Consider the following 24,261-nt stretch of genomic DNA (forward strand, 5'->3'; position numbering starts at 1 on the left):
CTTTGTCAAAAAAGATTCACACAACAATGTTCCACCGAAAGTGACACGGCACGATCTAAAGCCAAATAACTTAACTAGCGACTTGCGACCGCAAATTGAGTCAAACTAGCGCGCAGATCGCCGCACATCCAAGCGGCTCAATCAAGGTAGCGGCGCTGCGTCACCGCGCATCAACGCCAACTCTATACGTGTGTCTCCATAACATTGTCACGTGGTTGGTCTCGCGGTCACCTTTTTTATCAGGGCTTGCTACGTTTTTCTCTCATTACATCAACGTGATTAGTCTGCCTGGAGCTGCACCACCTTCTGAGATATAATTGAACAAACATGCCAATCATGTGTCCATCAGTGCAACCCAGTAGGAACAACTCGTTCCGATCCACATATTTCTGTTCCAAAAACATAAAATAAGTTGGCAAAACTGTATTTCAAAACTCCACCCAAGCATTCCTCGCAACACTCACCGATCTGCCTGCAAGAGGAAGTTCTTGTCGTCGTACGAGTCCAGCTCGCACATCTCCAGCACGATGATACCATACAGCCGTTCCAGCAGCTTACGGACGTCCTCCTCGGTCACAGTGGGTCGTATCTTCGAGCCCGGTTTCAGCGTTTCCGGCTTGTCGTGACCGTTTTCCCCTTCCGGTCCCTCGGCCGAAGTTGCCGAAGGGCGCTTTTTCTGGATGGTTTTCATTTCCATCATGACGATGTTTTTGAGAAGGTGGTTTCGAGAAATCGCTGGATCACAGTAGCCCGCAGGTACCAACCAACGACGACCTACTTTGGAACGAACCAAAACAAGACTGCGGTTACTACGTCTAGATGGCGTCGTCGCACAGCACTGAACGTGGTGGTCGTCGTAGCAGGCACTGAAGTCGTCAGCTTGGTTGGGCGCAACATCTACGAGCAAGACTTACTCTTGTCTGATGCGATAATGAAAGAAGAAGACGATAAATAACTCAAACGAGAGGCTAAAGACGGAATGCAAACGCAATTCGTAGATACTTCAACCTTAACAAACCAATACGTAGAAGGCAAGAGAGATCGGCGAAATGGAAAATAATACTAAAGCAAATTTGTTTTTGGTATGAGATGTGCAGGAAGGTTAAAAAACGTAACTTTAGATCTGCCAATTTAAAACCAGGACCAACTTAGATCGTTTTGAACTGTTAGAGAAAGTTGAACAGTATTTCCAACCTGAATCTTAGTTTCCCAAACAAATTTCAACATTCAAAATCCACTCGTAAATCTTAACCAAAACCAATTTAAAAAAAATAATGCGGAACAATAAGTTTCTTATTCCAATATATTAAGCAGTTTTCAAAAGAACTTATGCCTATTTAAAAGTCTTTCAATTAATTTTCATATGTGTTTTAAAATAATTTTATGTTTATCATTCATTTTATGAAAAAAATAAAGAGGCAACATAAACATTTAAAAAGCTACTACAGTTCAACAAGGCACATCTACACAGTCAACTTCGCATCAGCTGAGAGTAAAAATTCATAAATCGCAGCTTATCAACACATGTAGTTCACACACTACGTATGGCGCACACACATGCAAACAAGTGAATCCCCGATACCGATAAGCATACGAGTGATCTCTCGACATTGCAATAATCGCAGTTCTGCAACATTGCCGTTGGTTGTATTTGTCGAATAAAATTAAAACAAACCGCAACAGCAAATAGTGCTTACCAAGACAAAACTAATTTAAAACTCCGATTCATCGTTCGTTTATTTCACCAACCATTTTGCCCACACGCCTCGGGTACATTCAAAATACTGCGCAAATGACAAAAATGCCAATTCGGGGAGGAGAATTCTACGTCTATCATTCTAACCGGATTTAGACAAACTTAACAGCCTAATAATGCAAACAAAAAGCCCAACCACACCTCACGCCTCAAAGTCCTGATCCTGGTCCAGATCGCCGTTGGCTTCGTTCCCCCGGTTGAACTGATCAAGATCGGTATCGTTCAATCGCTGCAGGAACGAGTTCAGCAGAAACTTGTTGATCTTGTCGTTCTGGGTGAATTCGCGCACCGTTGGCAGGTCAATGGGGGCTTCCGCGTCCTCCACGTGCTCAATACGATCCGCTGGGATCAGGTGACGATCTGGATCCGGTTCAACGTCCTCCATTGGGGCTGTTCCGTTCGGCTGTGCGGTCACATCCGGGTTCTGCTGCTGTTGGTGGGGTTCTAAGGCTTGCTGGTCATGTTGGTCCCCGTTGGGAATTCCGGATGGTTCGACCGATGGCATCTCTTTGGCACGAAACTGGAAGGCAAAGCGCACTGGAATTAATTCATAGAACTTGCAAAAATGCTAGGCGAAAAATTGATGACTCCAGGAACAAAATGCGTCCACACTGGAATGTTGTTTTTGTTGCTTTGTCTGGTGCGAGTTGAATGTGTTTTGACTGGTTTTAGTATGCTCTATATGAGTTTTAGAAGCCTGTCAGAATAAACTCACAAAGAGAACCGATTGAAGCTTTCAAAGAAACGAGAGAGCATGCGCAAAAGCAGGGATAGCGAGGGGTACTGATCGTACGATGAAAATGTCTCGCAATGGGCTACTCTAAAATAAATTACAATTTACGGTTTTACATATCTGAGATATAATTGGCATGAATCAAATTGACTACTTTTTTATTTTTTTGTGAAAACTGTTATGATATATCCCTATGACCCGTATGTATGACAGCCGAATTTCAAAATTTCCCTCTTAAAAACATATATTTGCGTTTGTACACCAACTGCAAAGTTTTCCGTGCATAAATGATCATAAAGATACATCAAAGTACACACGGAGAATACCACGAGATTTGAACACTTTGTTCACGATTTTGGGAATTCTTTTTTCTCCGTGCAGTCCGAATACATATTTCATCATTTATAATACTGAACCCGGAATATTTTACCAAAAACTTTAAAATACCTCATAAGAATTAAAAAAATAACTCGTTTGATTGGTTGTACATGCTTTTTGACAGTTTTTGAGATATATTTGCTAGTTTATTTCCTTTTAAACTATTTTTCACGAGATATTATATGAAAATAACTTTTAGTAGCTGTAATCGAGCGACAAAGTGTTTATTTGCCAACATCCGTCCAATGGAAGTAGCTACATATTTTCCCGGCCGTTTTGTATCTCTCATTGAAGATTGAAGAAAACGGTTTGAAGAAGAAGTTTTTGAAATAGATATAAACATCAGCGAATAGTTCTTGATTTTTTTTTAATCCAGAAGTTTTGAAGAAATATGCTAAGGTTGAAAATTTTGTTGGTTCAATATTACCTTATTTTTAGTTATCTAACCTAAAAAATGTGCAAACATTTTTTGACACAAAATCTGTCACTATTTCCTGATGAATATTACCATCATTTTTTTCTGTGTAGGCTGAGATATTAAGTAATGTTAAGCTTATATAGAAAAAAAGTATGTATGTAATTTGAAAACATGTTATGCAAACTGTTTTCTACAATCTTTTTGCTATAAAAATAAGTTAAACCTGAGTACTAATTTGGTGAAATATTTCGTGCTAAAAAAAAATTAATTTGGTTTAGAAGGAGCATTCAACTTTTTTTGAGGTAGTTTCTAAGAAAACAAGAAAAAATGAGAAAGGATTTGGAAACTATTGTTGGTGTACAGATATTGTCATACAAAATATTTTGAGTCTTTCGATGCATGTAAACACTGAAACGCCCAACGCATGTCAAACTTAACCTCCCAAAAAGTTGGAATGGTAATTTAAACTCGCTTTTTCTCGGGCATAACTCAATCAGTCGAGACGATTCTTTTTTTCCAGTGATTTGTAAGGATATTTAGATGATCCTAGAACTTTGTTCAAGTCAGAAATTTTTGCGATCGAAAACATCGTCCCAACTTTTTTGATAAACTTGCCTCCTTGAAATTTTGGACGATTGTTTTTACACGCGCAAAGGCTTGAACGTATTCTAGATCTCCATCTCTAAAATTTTGATCAAATCAAATTCTGCAAGGTTTTAGAATCATCTAGTCATCCTTACAAATCTCTATAAAAAAGAATCGAATTGAAAATATGTCAAGAAACAGTCGTAATATCAGACATGCCTAATTTTTGATCCTAAAGTACTCGCGAAATTTTTTAACCTTCCCTTGGTATTAAAAAAAATTACACATAAGGTATTGGGGTCCTTTTCGACCCCAAACTTTAAAAAATCGTCAAAAATCCAGTTTTTGATCAATTCCGGTTCTTTTGAACACAAATGAAAGCTTAGAACGTCCCCTTTCCGAAACCGACCTGGAAAACCGGATTTGGTCACTGTGGCCACCGGGAATCAGTTACAACCGAAAAGAACCTTTTTGAGACCTCAACTTTGACGATCTGTATCTCCGGCAAATTTCAATCAATCAGGATGCTCCGGGTTGCATTCGACAGGTATTTACCTGTACTTTGACCACAAACATTAATATCAGGGCCAGGTGACCTACCGGTTCCGGAAATCCGGAACATCCGAAAAGATCATGTTTTACTGTTTTTCACATATATGTAATACCAATACTCTCAAACAAACCATCCACATTAACGACCCCCGGGTCTTTTGTGGTCTCTATTGCAAGTTTCTGCTCGAACCTAGGAGTCCGAAGGCTCGAATGGGGAGAGCACCCAAACCTCTTTTACTCCAAGGAACCTTCCACCCCAGTGTTTGAACTGACGACCTTTGGATTGTGAGTCCAACCGCCGCCAGCGATTCCACCGGAGTAGGCTTGGTTTGGTGTGTTTTTTGTACTTATGGCATGGAGACGACTCCTACACCTGGATTGACTTAACGGCCTAACAACCAAGGCCGGGACCGACATTTTACTTCCTCATCCGATGGAAGGGTGGAGCAGATGGGAATCGAACCCAGAATCATCCGCTTACAAAGCGGACTGCGTAACCATTCGGCCACGCACTGCTCACGCACCAATACTCTCATGATAGTTGAAATTGATCCATAACACTTACTAAAAACACAATACTTGATTGCCAGAACCACTCTGGAGTATTAGTGGCCACTTCCGGGTAACCTGGAACCGGTTCCCGGGTATCCGATAAACGGCCAACTTGACTTTTTTGGTGAAAACCCATCATGTTGCACATCAAACTCCCTGAAATTGAAAGATATTTCCATCTTTGGTAATGCCGTTGTTCACTGACCCATTCTGACCAATTCTGGAGCCGGTTATCGGTGGCCCCTTGGGAACACTTCCGGAATATGAGAGAAACCCTATCATCCGACAAATCAAACTTAATGAAATTGAAAGATACGTCAATTCATGGTCATGCCGTTGTTCGCTGACCCATTCTGGCCATCGTGGAACCGGTTACCGGTGGCCCCTTGGGGACACTTCCGGAATATGAGAGAAATCCTATCATCCGACATATCAAACTTCATGTGGGGCGGTAAAATCCAATTTTGGCAGCTTTTCATACAACAATTTTCTTAGTATAGTCCAAAATTGATTTCACAAGAACGATTTTTCATTCCTCAAGGTGAATTAACTCACGTTTTTAGATTTAATCTTCTTATTTATGAAATCCAAAAATAAAGAAGCATTCAAATGAAAATTGTATGAGTGTCTTCCAAACAGAACATAATTTTCAAATTGTATGGAAATTTGTATGGACGAAACAATGATGCAATGATCACAGAGAAACTCCCATTTTGAAATTTTCATTCAAATTAATGAAAACAAAGTTAAAATCACATGAAATCAGATGGTTTCGTAGAGAAATGTTCACATATGAAAAATAAGCCGGTTTATTCCATGTTCAATTGTTCGTGACATGTTAAGTTTAATTTTGATCATCCCTTCACCAAGAACCCGAACCAGTTGCTATTCTAGAGAAGAGTCCTCTCCCCTTCTCCGTCTCTTCTTTCTCTCTCACTGGCTCTTTCACACACGTACACGTGGTTCAACAAAAGCGGCGGAACATCTGCTCTAACACAGAGGAATCTGAGTGAGTAGCTCTTCTACAGGGTATTTCCACTCATTTCTCACAACTTTTCAGACGCACACGTTGTATTCGAGGAAAATCTTGTATTGTTCAAGGGGGAAACTTTGGATTTTTTAAATCATTTGTTTGTAAACAATTTATCACTTTAGGAGATTTGAAACATAGTTGTTTTTATTGATTCCATAAATTCGGGTGTACACTCAAACCCCGATGGTTTGGCACCGACTGTTGTCAAACGAACGGGGCCACATTTTAGTTTGACACCCCTTTTACACGGATTTCACACACAACCAAAATTTGTTATGATAGTGTGCGTGAACGCCGTGTAAAAAGTGACAGTTCATCACTTTTTAGTTTGACTTTGGCCAACCAACGGGGTATAAACTGGGTGCTGAATAGTGGTTCGCAAAACGGCCTCAATTAGGAACTGTCAAAGTGGAACCAATTTATTGATCGCCAAAAGTAGAGAGTATTGTAATAGATCTTTTTTTTTTTTGCAAGAATAATAAAAGTGTGGATTTTAAGTTGAAGTCAAGAAATCTTAAGAAAGTTGAAGGCGGGATCGTAATTTTTTATAATTATGAATGAAAGTTGTTTATGGAGTCGATGCGGTTGTATCTATCCAGAAGCTGTCTTTGTTGCTTGATTCCGTTTGAAAACCTGGTTTAGTGAAAATCTTCTCTGTTTTTTGGATCAGCTACGCTAGAATTAGCGATGTTTTTTTTTCGCTAGACCAGGAAGAGCTCCAGGAATCAGCAAGGGAATTTATCTGCGACATCGCAAAATGAAACTCTCGTTCAGTTCTTCGTCACCCGTAAAAAAGAAAAATCTCTTCGAACCGATTGAAACGCGACAATTTTCCAGCAAAAAATGTCAAAAACTAGACAAAATAAAACACATACTACTGATTATAAAACAGCTCATTTGCCAGTAAGAAAAAAGTCATGCTTGTGCTTGAACAGCCTCCTATTTTGTAGATGTAAACAAAGTGGGATCATTCGAAAATCACGTTACGCATTCTCTCTATTCATCACCCAGGGTATAAATATAGAGTTTTTTTAATAGGTTCTATAAACACCTTATAGGACTTTTTCAAAACTACAAACTAAAAAAGTGTCAAACGAAAAAATGACCAACCACCAGGGGTTGAGTGTATTTAATTAATACTATTTATTAAATATAACTTTTTAGTTCAATGTAACTCCAAGTTACGGTACCTAGCAAATTATATACCAAAACAAGAAAGAGCATGAGAGTTGGATATGTTTTCTGTGTTTTTGATATCCTCCAGGTGAAGAACATTCCTGTGAGTTCCACTAGCTGGGTTGGTCTTTCAACTCTCTCTCTCTCTCTCTCTCTCTCTCTCTCTGCTGTTCGACAGTCATCCGAAACGGTTCGCCGGCGACGCGTGGCGTTGAAGAAGACACTCTCTTTCTTCCCGCAGTCAGTAGTGTTGGCGTGCCGGCTCGTTGGTCAGTTCCTCCGATGAACCGTGACTCGATGGATCGATAGGAAACGCGTTTTGCCGTGAATCAAACCCAAAAAGGGCTTGCCCTTTAGTGTAGTCTTTTGGAGTGGGCTTTTATTTGCTGTAATTGCAGTTAAATTGCTTTGTGTACGGTGTTAGAAGAAGATTCGCAACGAGTTTTGATTGAAAAGTGTTGCACGGTGATTGGTTTTCATTGATGGAAGCTCGTCGAGTGAGAAACGGAAACGTGTTTACGTTTTCAGGTTCGGTTGTCGCCTATTAACAGAATGACTGGTGGTGGCAAAAATGGCGAAAGTGACATTGGAATAAAAATGAGTTTTTCTAGGTTTTACAAAATGAAACCGTTTTCGTAAAATTTATCTTTATTGCTTTTTCCCCAAAAAGATTTCATATTTTTTTCCAAAAGACGTATTTGTGATCATCGCATCCACAACCACTTTTGCAGCAAGTAGCAAACGCTAAAGACATTCGTACACACATTTGCGTCATCTATTTTGCGCACAAAACGCAACAAGCACAAGCGCAAATTTCGGATGGCGTGAGTTCCAGAGTGTGAATCACTCCCCGCGCTTGATGGGCCGGGGGCGGAAAAGGGTGGGAAAATCTAGTGGATGTTTTGAAAAGGTCAATATTTTATGTGATATTATTTTGCTAGAGAATGTTAAAAGGCTTAGAGAATTTGTTTAAAAAAGTGATTTGCGATCACTCAGTTAAAGGGAATATATACATGGGTCATTCCATCTGAAGCGGAACAGCATTCGAAAATTACCATCTCCGATTCTGCTCAAAATTGGCAGAGCTGTTAAGACTATCAAAACATGCAAATTTCATAAAAATCTGACCAGCCCCTTAATTTTTGTACCTTACCAAAAAATCGACTTTTTGGCGATTTTTGAGCGAAACCCCTATCTTCGAACGGCGATAGCTCAGGAACCACAAATCTTAGAGGGTCGGTCTTAGACTCAAATTTGAAGGAAATTGGACGTAGAATCCATTTCCGTGATCAAAATTTTGATCAATTTATTTTGTCTACCTGTATTGCGCAATTGAAAACTTTAAATGACCCTATCTCAAAACAGCCCTATTTATTTTTCAAATTTGACCTCACCATCGTATTCCCCGGGCAATTTTACATAAGAATCACTTATCGACAGATAGGAATATGTTTCGTTCCAGAGATATCGATTTTTAAAGTTTTGAGTATTTGAGATTACCTACATCAGCTACACTCGCCGCATCTGCTAGAAGCACACAGTCGTGCTGATGAATAATTACTACCTGAGTGTTCTGGGAGATGAATTATTTTTATGATTTTATGTGATTTTGAAATAACTAATACAATCTATTTTTTGTTTATGGAATATTTATTGGATTATATTTAATGCACTGTTTTTTTCTGATCTCAGTGTCATTAAACCATATTAAGTAAAATTTGAACTTTTGTAGATTATTTGCAAATGCTACAGAGTTTAAATAAATAGTGCTGTTTTGGGATACGGTCATTTAAAGTTTTCAATTGCGCAATACGGGTAGACAAAATAAATTGATCAAAATTTTGATTACGGAAATGAATTCTACGTCCAATTTCCTTCAAATTTGAGTCTAAGACCGACCCTCTAAGATTTGTGATTCCTGAGCTATCGCCGTTCGAAGATAGGGGTTTCGCTCAAAAATCGCCAAAAAGTCATTTTTTTGGGAGGGTACAAAAATGGAGGGGGTGGTCCGATTTTGATGAAATTCGGGATTCTTGTATGTTTTGATAGTCTTAACAGTTCTGCCAATTTTGAGCAGAATCGGAGATGGTAATTTTCAAATTTGCATTTTTTTTCTTGCACACTTCAGGTGGAATGACCCACATGTAAATTGGAAAAAAAAGTTAAAGGTCGGTATGAGTACATACTAAATCTGTTTTCAGTGCATAATGATATACATTTTCTACCAATAACAAAATCGATTTGAAGACATTTGATTGTGTCATTGCCGATGTAAAGCTGTTTGAAGTTAGCAGTTTCAACAAACTTGCTACGATAACTCGACACTACCTTGACCACATCGACTCAAAATATTGGTGATAACTCGTTAAGCCATTCCCGTGTGCATTACTTTTTTTTCGTAGAAAAAAATATTTTAAAACAACTTTCAAAAATTCCCAAAGTATCTTTGATTTTTTAGAAAATTCAATTATTTTCTGTAGGCTATTATCCAAAATGTTCAAAATATTTAAAAAGTAAAAAATAACCAATTTCAATCAACATTGTTATATTATATTTAGAATGTTTACCACCAGTTCTGTTTTGTGAAATAAATAAATTTTACTTTAGATACATCATGCTGCCCCTGATTTTTGAGAAAATTACAGAAAAGTATTCTTTATTTTCCACAACGGGTGTTCAGTAAATGTAAGTTTGTATCAACCGAGCCTAACGTGATTCATAATTCTCGTGTAAAGTAAATTTACACATGTTCTGGATAGATTCGTATGCATTTATATATATACTTTTATCCCTATATTTAACTTTAAATGTCAGGCAATCAACTTATATAATATTGGATCGATTAATAAAATTTAAATCTTTTGTTTTTCACCTTCGTGATTCTTAGAAGTGAGACTATAATCATTTGTGAGAGCAATTTTTTATAAAGAAGTAGAAAAATCATAAAAAATCGTTTGTCAAAGATAAATCATGCGACCTTTTCAAAAAACCCACTAGTTTTCCACTGCCTGCCACTGTACCCCTCGCCCGCTTGTTAGAGATTGATTTTTCCTCTCGGACGATACTACGCTTTCAAGACCCGCCAACCAGAACCAGTCGTCACAGAGCCAGAGCCAGAGTCAGTGATAAGTCGAACCTTGCCGTGATCGGTCACGCTCTGGTTGAAATACTCCCCAGCAAAAAAGACAACCACGCCAGACCAAAGTAATTTTTCGACGGATTTTCTACCTTTCTTGAACACACATCAGAGAGATTCTCTTTTTGTTGTATTTATGTGTTTTTTTTTATTTATAGTCTGTTTGCGTAAATTCTTTTTGCAGTTTACTTTCCTAATCACTTGTACCTTCTAGCTGGTAGTAGGCCGCGCAAGTTAGGAAGAAGTTGTGGGACAGGCAGACAGTTGGCCGTGAAAAACGTTCACGCGCCAACTTGGACCGCGGGAGAACTTGGGAAAAGTGAACCTTACGGATCATTCGTGCGTGCGCGTTTCGCGAGTGAGGGTTGGTGAAAAACGTGCTGCCAACGTTATTTGGCCAATCAGGCACGAGTGGTGGCGGATCGTGTCGGTTGGGGTGGGCGATATAAAGTTGTATTTTATTGCAAAAGTGTGACCGGAAGATTTTGCGAGGGAAATAAGAAGAAAAAACTAAGGAAAAATATTCAACAGGTGGTGTGAAAATGGGAAACGAGGCGGAAAATCAGCTGACGGAGAAGGATGGTGGGGGTGGTGGTGCCGGCGATGCACCAGGGGACAAGGTCGTCCTGAAGCGCAAGATTACGCTGATCAACGGAATTACGATCATTGTTGGAACGATTATTGGATCCGGCATTTTTGTGTCACCGGCGGGAGTTTTCCTGTACACGAAGTGAGTATTGTGTGGGTACTTGGAAAGACTTTTTCTATCTTTTCAAACAGGGCTATGTGTTACGAAAAAAACCTATTTACATGGAACTTTTTAAATATTTATTTATCACTGTATTTATTCCGTAGTTTTTTTTGTGTGTATTTGAATGAAACTTTGTCAATGCATTTCTTATGTCAAAGATTTGTTTCATAAACAAATCTCATTTTTTTTGGGCTAGTCATACAAAAAGTATGTAAATGTAAAAATGTGTAGACTTTCTGATAGTTTTGGTATCTTCGGTTGTAGGCAAGTAATCATATTTTGTTAAAATAAAATTGCAACTAACGGGATTGAAACAGTAAGGACTGGCCAGAGAGTCGACTGTATCATGATATTTGGGCAACTATTGGTTGTACTTTCAATATATAAAATCTTAATTTCAGAAATTTTGTATTCGATTTTGTTTTTTCATCTTTTTATACCTTGCCTTTAATTTTAAATCTCTAAACTTGCTACGTTTGGACATTATAGAATGTTTGGCTTGAACAATAAAGAAGAACAAAATAAGAAAAAATAATCTCGATTTTTTGAGAATTTATCATGAGCCCGTACACAAAAATGTAAACAGCTAGCAAGTTGAAAAACGAGATATGATGATGTTAAAAAATATCATGGTAATTTAACATATGCGCCGAAAACAAATAAAAGAAACCTTATTCAAAATGTCAATTGCAATGAAATACCATTTGAAAAACTGAGTTTAACATGAGAGCAATTCTCTACCAAAACCGGAAATGGATTTTATTTGTATTTTTTTTTATTTGGCTCAAACTATATGGGGGCCTTCCCTATGACCAAATAAGCTATTTTATGTCATTGGTTCACCCATACAAGTCTCCATACAATTTTGGCTGCTGTCCATACAAAAATGGTATGTAAATATTTAAACATCTGTAACTTTTGAGTGAATTTGAAGTGAAAAGTCTTGGGCAAAGTTGTAGGTATTGTTGAGGACTTTTGAGAAAAAAATAGGTACACGGAAAAAAATGCAGTTTTTTTAATCAACTTTTTTTCCACTAAAACTCAATTTCCCAAAATACGTATTTTTTTTATTTTCGATATTTTTTGATATGTTTTAGGGGACAAAAATCCGCAATTTTTGAGCCATAGAAAAACATGGCCAAAAAATCTGCCGCCGAGTTATGATTTTTTTTAAATAGTGATTTTTGGAAAAAAAATCGAAGTTTCATGCAAAAACAAGTTTGACATTATTTTTTAATGCAAAATTGAATTTGCAATCGAAAAGTACTCTACAGATTTTTTGGTAAAGGGCTTCGTTTTCAATATATAGCCACCGAAAGTTTGATTTTAGCGAAATATTTGCAGTTTTTTAATTTTTAAAAATAGTGACCATGAGTGACCATTTCTAAAAATATTTTTTTTTTGAAAAGTTCAGAAAATTTGCTATAAAATTGTCCAAGAGACATTGAAGATTGGACCTCGGGTTGCTGAGATAGAGCCGCTTTAAGAAAAAGAAACACAAAAATTGAAGTTTTCTAAATCTCACCAAAACAACCCACCATTTTCTAATGACGATATCTCAGCAACTAATCGTTCGATTTTCAATGTTAAAACATGAAACATTCGTGAAATTTTCCGATCGTTTCGAAAAAACTATTTTGAAAATTTTTAAATGTTTTTAATAAACTTTCAGATTTTTTTATGCATATGAAAAATAACATAAATAGGTAAAATTCACAAAAGTTGGTTTTTGGCACTTTTATAAACAAAATAGTTAAAAAAGTGCTATGTTTAAAACCCGTTTATTTCAACTGATAATTTTGGGCACCTGAAAATGTTTGTGCATTTTTTTTTTTTTTTTAAATTTCCTTTCCACTCAAAACTTTGTTTTGCAGGTAAAAATTAAATTCTTTTTTTCTAAATATCTTCTCAAATTTCAATTAGTCCTATCGCCTTATCATCTTATCCGATGCAACATAACAATAGATCGGAACTAAGTTTCATGTCAGCGATAACATCAAATTTCAATTACCACCTTTTCTGCTCGATGGACACCGGAGCCCAGATAACATCGACAATATTTCCAAGAATCTTACCAGTTTTTAATCAAAACTGTCTAACCACGCAAGTCGGACAAACACTGTTTACGCTTTTCTTGCCCAACGTGCTGTGCAGCGTGTTTCGTTTTAAAGAATTTAATACGTACAACAATTGCAAGCCCACACGAAAGAATCCGTGTTCTTGGGCGAAACGGGGCTCAAAACGAAATAACTTGAAAATTTAATTCACTCTTTTTTCCCTCGTTTACTTCCTTCCTTCATTTCTTGGCTTTTGTACATGTTTTGCTCTTTTGACAAAAGGGCGATGCATGTAGCACAAAATTGCAGTGACAGTCCGATTTTATTTCTAAGACAGCTTTTTTTTATGGCTGTAAAAGATTTTACTTATTTTCGCAGAAATTTCAATTGTGTTCAGAGAGCATGAAATCGTCAATCTTTACCGATGTAATTTTGCCATACTCTGTGTGGTTTGGGGTCAGCCTCATCTGCGTTCTTACAGCAAGGTGTGAACACAAACTGGCTTATATAATGAACACAGATGCATCCAAAGGTAAGGTCAGGTATTTTAGACTGGATTCGCTCTTGGTTTAAAATTTACCACCCTGACCTTCCAATATCAACGTTCCCGAGACCGGTCAAAGTCAAAGTTTTTAATTATGTTACATTCCTCAACCTATACATCTTCAGCATTCCCAACTTAACCGTTTTCCACCTTCCACCCCCATCATCATTGCAGATCCGTCGGTTCCTCGCTGGTCATCTGGACGCTCAGCGGTATCCTGTCGACACTCGGAGCCCTTTGCTACGCCGAGCTGGGCACGTGCATCACCCGCTCCGGTGGTGACTACGCGTACCTACTTGTTGCATTCGGACCACTTGTTGGCTTCCTGCGGCTCTGGATGGCCCTGCTCATCATCCGACCGACGACGCAGGTCCGTATAAATATAGGATTCAGTATAATACTCTTACTACCGTGGCAATGTATCCCTTGGGGGAAAAGACACCGTCAGATGGGGCTGCTTTGCTTCTTGAGAACAAACTTGCACGCAACTAAAACTTTTATTGTACTAAACAAACGCCCAAAGTCAGGCAACTTCGTGCGACATCTGGTGGGAAAATCATTTCGTCCCCGTTCAACGGTTTAAAGCCCCACAAAAGATAACACTCCATGAAAGATAGCAAAATGTTTATTCATTCTACACTTGAGAATCAATTCAATTTACGAGCCTCCCACGCGCTGCAGGAAAAAAGGATTTACGTGTTTAGATGAAATGTGCTGCTTTTATACGAGACAGAACCTGAGAACCTGTTGCTGCTCCTTTTTTTACAGGAGCAAGAAAGTTGAAAAGATTTGCTTTTTCCTCCTATTTCTTTGTCTTCGTCGTCCATTGCTGGGTGACAGCCCACACAAAGAACGTTTCCAACTAGTGGTGACAGCCTTTCAATATGGTTCTGGAAGGCAGTGCTGCTCTTAGCATAGAGGTCAGGATGAGGAAGGCAGTATATAATACAAACTTACATTTTTCCTTGCATAAGTTGGAAGTTTCTCCAGATTTTCTGTAATTTTTCTGCAATTTTTTTCAATAAAAACATGATATTACAGTCATCCCACATGTTCGGAACACCCACAAATTCGGAACACTTTGATGATAATTTGTCAATAGCATGCCAAAACTAGCTTTTCTGTCGACCTTACTATTTTTAGAACCTTCATTTGGACATTATCTTGCTATTTCACTAGTAAAAGTAGTACTTTTTGAGCAAAAAACTTCATTCCAAGACTATTTTGTGCAGAGCAGCAAAACACTGCCTCCAAATGGCCTGTTTCATAATTGTGGGTTGTTATTGTGCCTCCCACAATTGTGGAACACCTGAATTTAACTGATATTTTCACAAAAAAAATTTAAAACCATGTATAAAACATCACTAAGCTTGAGTTTCATTTGTTTCAGTGTGTGAAGTCATTATTTGGTAATAAATATGTACTCCTAGAGAGATCCAAAGTTTGTTTACATTCGTAAGAAAAAAGTGTTCCGAATTTGTGGATTTCAAGGGTCAAAGTAATTCTTCAAAAACTTCATAAAAAAGTTAAAATTTGCAGATGTTCGATACAGCATTCGAAAGATCGCAAGAAAAGCTTTCAAATGAAGGTAATCATTTAGTTCAATTATCGATTTGCTATGATTTTTTGAACATTGGCCGATCTGGAAACCGTTCCGAATATGTGGGTTGACTGTACCAAGTTTATTACATTCTCTTTTCTTAGCAAAGAGTATCGCAAAATACTTAAGGCAAGATTATTATCATGCTACACCCAAAGTTAAAGAACGAGGGGATAATCCTCACGAAAAGAAACGTGAAGAAAGTGCTATTTTGCGAGAGTATAGTCCTCTCGCGTGTTCATTCGTTCATTGGTACCGGTATTTTTTTTATGGATGATCTTTTTGACATTAAATCACAGTGCTGCTGCAAATGAATGATGAAATGTTCTCACCACTGCAACGTTTATTTTAATTATCTTCAATTAGACGTTACATTTTTGAGTATTTTTAATGAATTTCAGGACCACACATCGGAATTTAGGATTTTGTTTTTCATGAATTCTAGTAAAATGGTACTGTGTGCGGATTGAGAGGATAAATCCCGAAATTACCGAGAGTACTTTACTTATGGGTTCATCTTCAAAAAAAGTTCATCTATCAAAAAAAAAATTAACATTACCGAGACTCGAACCCAAGACCTTCGGCATATTGAACCGTGCCTTTGCCGTATGGGCCATCATGGTTCGGTGACTAAGTGGCGGTCATTTGTCCATATAAGCCACTCAATAGGATGAACTGTTCCAATGAACGAATGAACACGCGAGAGGACTATACTCTCGCAAAATAGCACTTTCCTCACGTTTCTTTTCGTGAGGATTATCCCATCGTTCTTTAATTTTGGGTGTAGAAAACTAAACGCTGTTTGCATAAGACTTCAAAAATGAGGTTTGTTGTTTCTCTTTCTTTCATAAGCTTTATTTCAGCAACCAGAGGTCCAATTTTTAATGTCTCTTGGGCAATTTTATTTGAAATTTTCGCAACTGTTCAAAAAAAAAATTTTTTGGAATAGAAACCTTTGAATAAAAATAGAAAAACTTAAAATTATATCCATTTCCGGTTTTGATGGTGAATTGCTCGTCAGTGAAGTTAATGCCAAACACAACCCACCAATTAATTACGACTTTGGAGCATAATATCCCTCTAACAAATAGCAAAACGAACCTTTTCCATCTCTAGTGACAAAATCTGACCCAAATGACAGCGGCGGACATGAAACCCAAAGACGTGGAAAACAAATCCTAGCCGCGACACCCAAAGGGTCTGCCCAAGCAGCGCGTATAATTAATTATTCAACGATTGCGCGATGGGATTCAGCAAAAGGACACACACCAACCAGCCAGATACAGCAGACGACATTTTATGTGCCTCCAGGCCAGCTTCCATCGTCTTTGATGATGGTTCTGCCAAAGCTTCTACATTATGTTGATTTAGCGTGAACTTCTTGGCTTCTCCGCCGCCGAGAAGAGTCGTTGTCGCGTGAAGCTGCTCAAACGAGCCGTAGCGCTGGTGGGACTGAATTTCTTGCGACGTAAGCGACATTAAGCTTTAAAAATCGTCGACGTGCCACCCTAGCAACGATGCTTTGAAATGAGCTTAGTTATTCAAGTATCAAGCTGGAAAAACGTCACTTTCGTCACTATTTAAAACTAAGCAAACAGAGGTCAGAAAATGGACATAGCAACGGGCAATAAAAGCTCTTATGAACGCATACTGGTGCTGACGTAAACCGGAACTTTTGCTGGATGTTGATAGGGTAACCACACATAGGACAGGGATAATTGCTAATCAGAGCAAAACGGAAGCAGAAGCTACCGGGACAAAGGCGCAATCAGAAGTGACAAATTTTATTAGCAATCCTTGCTTGACGCAGTAGAAAAGGTCCAATCATAGAGGAAAGGTTATAATATTGTGAATTTCAGTCAAAACTGATTCGATTTCGCCTGAAATTATGCAATTCTGTAACCTCTTCAAAATTCATTTTTTTAACAAAATCCCTCCATGTGGGTTAGGTTAAATCTCTTCCCAGCAACCCAGTGAAAGCCACGTGTCCGGGTGGTGGGCGTAGGTGCATAAGCCGTTACGACATGGGACCCGCATTTCTGGGAAATGGACTCAGAAATCGACTGGCTGGGACCGAGAAGTAAAACGAGTGTATCAGATTACGATTCCGTTTCAAGCTCATCATACCTAACCAAATGGAAAGACACAGAGCTTGTTGCATGGTCGGAATTGTGGGTGGTGGAGATAATACCGCAGGCTTAAAAAGAGGTCATATGAACATCAGAAGCTTAATTGGCGTTTGCCAGTTGGCTTATGAGGAATTTTGCTCATTACAAACCATATTCTTAAAAAAATACATCGTTGCATTTGTTGAAGTGAAGCAAAAAATACAAATTTCTTTTATTAAGACCTTTTGAAATTTTACTCCAGGAATTTCAAGAGAATGAAAGAGAAGTCTTCCAGTGAAAAGGTTATGGTTACGGTCATAATACTTGTTACGTGAAACATTTATACACTCACGATAAATAAGTGAAACGAACATTCAACTTGGGCTTACCACGCTACTGCAGTGACAACTGTCGTTTACCCGGTACAAAAATGCACCCATTTTTGCTTGTAGGGCCGACATCATCTCGACTCGATGTCAAGCAAGCTAATCGGTTCTGCATGTTTCAAACACGAACTTGCATCTAAAATCCATCAACGATGAATCCACTTCCAGGAAAATTACCCAAAAACCTCATTATTCATCTCTATTACACTAATAGCCAATCTAGAGCCTCTTTTACGAACCCGGCCAAAACCACAACGCCTAATTGTATCCCCATCTGCGTCCGGAGCATCAAATTCTCCGCTGGGCGGAAAGGTATCCGATGAAGCACCGGCACGTGACCTCAGCCAATAAAGCGGGAGAGAGGACCCCGCCAACCCGGAACGGGACGCGTGCGACGCAATTTGATACACTCAAAATAATGTTCACCACGATGCTGCATGAAAATTCCGGTGACAGCCAATTTTTGGTCCAAAACCTCGTTTCACATGAGTCATGCAACTATTACCATGCATTCATGTCAACTCTGCTTGGTTTTCACGCAGCTAACACTCACACAACTGAATGTCACGTGAAATCCATGCCTGAAAATTCGGAGGCGTGGCTTACGGTCAGCTGGTTTTGTGTTTGCATGACAATCTTGCAACACCCGCATGGAAACCAGTATGGAAAAAATCCATACACCTTTTCATGCAGCATTGTGGTGAAAAATTAGTCGAGGTTGCATGAAATTCCTGTCTGCAAATTTTGTTGAGCTCGATTACCGGGACTTAGCCGATTTCAATTCAGTTGATTTTTAGTTGTTTGGACGAGCGGATGTGGCAGACAGTCCGTTGTCGCTTTTTTTTGCTGGACTAATCGGAGTAAGATTGATAAATAAACTGAAATCAATTAATCTTGGTGCTGTAGTTGTCGTGTTTTGCTGGTAAGTTTAAAAAGTTCTTAAAAATGTGGCTCAAAAGTAATGAACAATTTGTTTCTATACTTTATTTTCAGGTGAACGAGAAACCAGATTAGATGAGCCAGGAGGCCAAAGGATTTCGAGGGATCTGCAAGGAAAATGAATTTTGGAGTGAGTCTGGGAGGACCTCGGGGAGGACTATTAAAACGAGGCCAGCCCGGAAACTTCCAGCGTGCGCAAATGAGCGGAAGTGGCAGATAAGTGCGAGAGGATTGATCATAAAACTGTGTGTGTATAATTAGTGTGCTGGTTATAAAATTGTGAATCATATGTGTGTGTTCTTTAGTTGTATTAAGTGATAATAAAAACGTTTTATATTTGCGACTACAAACTAAAACTCTTTTAATTATTCTTACCATGAAGTAGTAATGCATCGATCGCATTGAAAGCCAATAATAGGCATGTGAATTCCACAATACATTATTGTAAATATTGCATGAGGCGTCAGGCAAATCTGACGTGAAATTCATGCAAACTTGACATGATGTGACAGTGAAAAGCCATCAAGATTCTGTGTGCTGGTGTTGATCATCTACCGGACGTTCATGTCAATGTTGCATGAAATACTGTATGGAAAATAATCACATATATTTTCATGCAACATTGTGGTGAACAGTTTTTTGAGTGTACTTTTGCTGATCGCCCCCAATCAAACCGTTTTCCGCATGACGGGTTCATTCCGCTTCGAATTCCGCTTCGAAAATTGCTTCGAAATTTTCTAAACGGAATCTCCGGTTGGACTCCGTTTAGATTCCGTTTGAGCCATTTTGGTACATTAGCGACACCTGCTGGTGTACGGCCGAACTTCAGTGACACTTCGCCGCGTTTCGCCGAAGCGGTTTTTCTTGCATAGTGTGAGTGTGGTCTGCTGAAGCAAACGTCAAACGTGCGTCAAAGTGTGCGCTAGAAAATTTCGCGATCGCAGCAGTCGAAGCCCACGCGGAAGAAATCCTCTTCCAATGGATAATTTTTGAGGTTTGAACTTGCTTTCAAGTGGAGGAATATTATTAATAAATATTAACATTATTTTTGCTTTTGCAGAACCAAGCCAATCCAGCCAGGAGGGAAGTCTCAACGAACTTTTGCAGCACATTCTATCGTTGCTGTCGCACGGCAAGCAAAATGAATTCGGCCTCGCCAACTCGACGTACACGCGCTTTGTTCAGCAGGTGTGCCGGGACTTTCCGCGGGAACATGCACCGGTGGTGCTAACGCCACTGCTCTACCCAATGGAATCGGAAGTTTCGGCCGAATCGCTGCTGCGGTCGTCCGCAATGGACACTGCCTGCTGCTGGAGAACCACGAAAAGAAGCTCAACGAGGCGGACGGAGCGGGAAAGTTCAAGCGCGAGCGGAGTTCGGAAAGTTCAAGGTCCCGAAGAAGGCCCAATTCGATCTGGTCATCCTAGTGGAGCTGCACGGGTTTAGTGATGGCAAGGGATCCGGAGTGTCGACCGGTGCCGCCTAGAATGACGTTGTAGGCCGCCCCGAGGGATAGTTTTTTTTTTGTTAAACTGGAAACAAACATCAAAAATAAAGGGGCTTGGGGTTGGATCGCGTTTTATTTAACGACAAATAAATAAAAAATAGTTTTAAAATAATAAAAACCACTTGTTGAAGCAACCTTTCTGGTTGAATTCGAATCTAATTTGAACTCAACCTATAGACAAAAAAGAAAACCAGAAAGAAAATAAGAAAAAGAAGAAGCTGTCAAAGCCCACCTGTCCATTCCGTTTCGATTCCGTTTAAATTCCGCTTGAACCGATTTGCGGCGAAAACTCAAACGGAACCGGTTGTTGCGTTTGAAACGGAATACGTTTTAGAATCTAAAACGAACACTGTTTAGAATTCGAATCGAACTTTTTTCGCTCAAGCGGAATTCTAAACGGAATTCAAACGGAACGCGCTGAGTGGGCCCCCGTTTGAAAGGCAATGTCCCACTCAGCACGTTCCGTTTGAATTCCGTTTAGAATTCCGCTTGACCGAAAAAAGTTCGATTCGAATTCTAAACAGTGTTCGTTTTAGATTCTAAAACGCATTCCGTTTCAAACGCAACAACCGGTTCCGTTTGAGTTTTCGCCGCAAATCGGTTTAAGTGGAATTCAAACGGAATCGAAACGGAATGGACGGGTTAGTTTTGACAGCTACTTCTTCTTATTCTTGTTTTTACTTTTTGATTTTCTTTTTTGTTTTGGTTGAATCCAAAATTAATTTGAATTCAACCAGAGAGGTTGATTAAACTATTTTTTTCTTATTTTGATCGAATTTTATTCATTATTATTAAAATTTCTCGCTAATTGAAACGCCTAACACGAACCCAACCCCCCAGCCCTCTTATTTTTTATTATTCTTTTAAAATAAACATAAACCACTGACAGGACAGTCTGTATTCCTCGGTGCAATCCGTAACGACGTCATTGTTGGTGGCCCCGGTCAACTATCGGATCCCTTGCCACTGACGTCGTGCTACTCCATTAGGTTGACGATCTGGGTCGGGCTCGGTAGACCAAACTGGCTGTACTGCATCAGGAACTTGATGAAGGAAGCTGCCTGCTGGAAGCATTGTGGACCGGCGGTTGCACCACCCGGTTGTACGTCTGGTACCTCCCACGACGCAGGTTAGCGTGTTCTTGTCGTGAGCGTGAGGAAGGGCGGCCACTTCGGTTGCTTCCGACGTGTTGTCGCCACTTTCTATCAAGCTCATGTCGGCAGCAGACGCGGTGGTGCGAGGACGATCCTGGTGATGCTCGAACTTTACACCCGTCACACAGGCCGTCGACGTCGACGTGGACGCCACCGCCGTGCTCTTAATCTGCCCCAGCGATGAAATTCCGCGATGCCTTATTTGCCATGGAGGATGGTGTGGGCTTTGTTGAGTGTGGTCACGCACGCTGTGCTGGCTGAGGCGGGCCTGTGTCAGGCTGGAATTTTCACGAAGTAGCTGCTTGAGCAGATGCAGCAGGGACAGACGGGTAACCGGAACCGCAGTCTTGCGAGCGTTGATGGTGGTTTAGAAGCCGCCTTCCGCCCGTCCCCCAGCACAACCTGCCGGAAACACTTGATCGCCACCTCGATCCACAGCGAGGACTTCTGGGACGTGTCGAAAAGGGAAGCTCCCGCCATGTTTGCAACGCTTCCAACGCCTCGGAGATGAAACGATCCTTGCTGTTGCGACAAACCCCGATTGAGGTCCTTTGTGGCCGAACTTCTGTTCGTGTGCGGGAAAAACTTGAAAAAATCGAAATAAACTGTTACTGTTATTTCATATATTATTATAACGAGCTTAACTCACCAGTCCGATTAATTCCACGGCAAATATGTTTTTCCGTTAAAACACGAGGCGCGAAAGAAAACAGGAACGAACAAGTTTTCCAACTTGTTTTTTCCTAACACTTTGACGTTTGATTGCCAAAAATCAACAAGAAAACCGCTTCGGCGAAACTCGGCGAAATGTCATCGAGGTTCCACCATACACCAGAAGGTGTCGCCCTTGTGCAAAAATTGCTCAAACGGAATCGAAGCGGAACCCAATCAGACAATCTGTTTAGAAAATTTCGAAGCAATTTTCGAAGCGGAATTCGAAGCGGAATGAACCCGTCTAGCGGAAAGCGGTTTGATTGGGGTCAAGGGGAACCGTACACTCAAAAAACTGTTCACCACAAAGTTGCATGAAAATATATGTGGTTTTTTTCCATTTAGTTATTCATGCAACCTTGACGTGAACTCCCGGTGGCAAACTAATACATGCGCACGGCCCTTGATGGCTGTTCACTTTTGCATCATGTCAAGCTTGCATGAATTTCCCGTGAAAATAGCCTGATGCTTCAGGCAACACTTACATGATGTCGTTGTGGAAAGCACATGCTCCTAGGTTCATTGTATTCATTGATTTTTCAATCTACAGTACTTTTTCAAAAGTTCGTAATGTCAAATATTCAAAAAACTGACATTAAGAACTTTTGGAAAAGTACTCTAAATTAATTGGACTTTTTGGATGAGGGATTAAGATACTTTTTGTTAAAAAAGCAAGGCCAATTTTTGCTTGTATTTTTATTTTTCAACACAAATTCTTAATTAACAGCTTAACAGCACTCACACCCACTAAGAATTTTGGCTCGAGCCTCGACTCGATTCAGGCTCGATCTCGAGACTCGAGCCAAAATTCTCAGTGGGCAATGGCACACGTCACATCAAAATTCAACATTTGGCTAGAACACAAATTCACAAAAAAAAACTATCACGTTCGGCCTTACATGGTCTTCAGTCACAGGCACGCAAGACGCGTCATAATCGATACCGTAGTTCGTTGAGAGTCTTTCGGCAACAGTCAGTATCGTTACACAAGGATTTTCCATCGATTTACTGCTCGCCTCCTGCAAAACACGAACGCATTGATAATTAGCTTATTTTTTTATTTAAATTGAAAAGCAATCCTCACCATTGAAGTGTCCAAAAAATCCGCTTCAAAATCAGAGTCCGCGATCCAAACACGAAGTCACCGCGACGAGCATCAAAAGCAAACTGACGATCCTTAGCAGCGCCAACCTGAACTAAAAATTTTCAGACAGGAAATTCATGCAACCTCCCAACCAACCTCACTGTGCACTTACACCAACAAACTTTTCACCTCAATGTTGCATGAAAAGGTTGATGGATTTTTTCCATACCAGTTTTCATGCAGCAGTGACATGAACTTCATGCAAATAAAAAATCAGCTGACTCCAGGCCACGCCTCCAATTTTTCAGGCATGAATTTCACGCAGCATCTGATTGTGTGAGTGTAGGCTGCGTGAAAATCATGCAGTCTTGACATGATTGCACTGTGACAGTTGCATGAGTCATGTAAAACGTTGTTATGGGCCAAAAATTGGCTGCCACCTGAATTTTCATGCGACAATGTGGTGAAAGGTTTTTTGAGTGTAATGTTGCGTAACGTTGGAGTTTTGAGTTTTGCACGCAAGTCTATCGAAAAACGTGAGCATTATGTTGACAGTTCTCCCAGTTAGTTTAATTTTGACATTTTTTTTTGATGCGATTCAAAGCTACACCAAATTACAGCAAAGTCAGTCGAAAACAAATTCCAATCAAGTCACCGCAATAAGAGCGATGGCGCTGCTGGCTGTTTGACGGTCGTCACCCAATCGAAGCAATCCTATTTTGGGGGCCATTTTTCCGTTACGCAAAGCATATACTCTCACTTGTAGACCGTAAATATCCTCCCGACCGCGGTGGAGGCGCGACACAGAGAGTCCATACGCACGCCAATGACGATGTTCTTCACGGAAAACGTCAACAACTGTGGCTGCTTGGATGGGCGGAATTTGCTTTGGCGCAAAAATGATTGACATCTTTCAGTGAGAGCATCCTTGGCGCTTTATTTTAGCACCTTTGGCCTTTCTGATATGGATGAAAACTATGGTTGCACCTTTTTTGTGACCAACTTTAACGAACAGTTTTCTGACAGCTTTTTTTGAGGAGCAGGAATGATACTTAAAATTAAAGAACTTTTTGATTAACTTTTATAATGGATCAATATATG

The 24,261-nt window shown here is 39.6% G+C and overlaps 3 protein-coding genes across 3 annotated transcripts in view; 2 read left to right on the forward strand and 1 right to left on the reverse strand.

The window, feature by feature from the left end:
• Positions 1-1,037, reverse strand: part of LOC120428672 (hydroxylysine kinase) — a 3,158-nt gene extending 2,121 nt beyond the window's left edge. Inside the window, exon 1 of the mRNA XM_052706207.1 lies at positions 465-1,037. Coding sequence (XP_052562167.1) covers positions 465-700 — 236 coding nt within the window. The 5' untranslated portion in view covers positions 701-1,037. The remainder of the gene's footprint in view (positions 1-464) is intronic.
• The window catches only part of LOC120427162 (zinc finger protein 497-like), a 324,949-nt gene that overhangs the window by 167,526 nt on the left and 133,162 nt on the right, over positions 1-24,261 (forward strand). The window lies entirely within an intron of this gene.
• Positions 7,387-24,261, forward strand: part of LOC120427150 (Y+L amino acid transporter 2) — a 32,354-nt gene continuing 15,479 nt past the window's right edge. Inside the window, exons 1-3 of the mRNA XM_039592008.2 lie at positions 7,387-7,711; positions 10,851-11,049; positions 13,846-14,041. Of these exons, the coding sequence (XP_039447942.1) occupies positions 7,666-7,711; positions 10,851-11,049; positions 13,846-14,041 (441 nt within the window). The 5' untranslated portion in view covers positions 7,387-7,665. The remainder of the gene's footprint in view (positions 7,712-10,850; positions 11,050-13,845; positions 14,042-24,261) is intronic.

The sequence above is a fragment of the Culex pipiens genome, chromosome 1 (genome assembly GCF_016801865.2).
Source record: "Culex pipiens pallens isolate TS chromosome 1, TS_CPP_V2, whole genome shotgun sequence".
NCBI classification, from domain to species: Eukaryota; Metazoa; Arthropoda; class Insecta; order Diptera; family Culicidae; genus Culex; species Culex pipiens.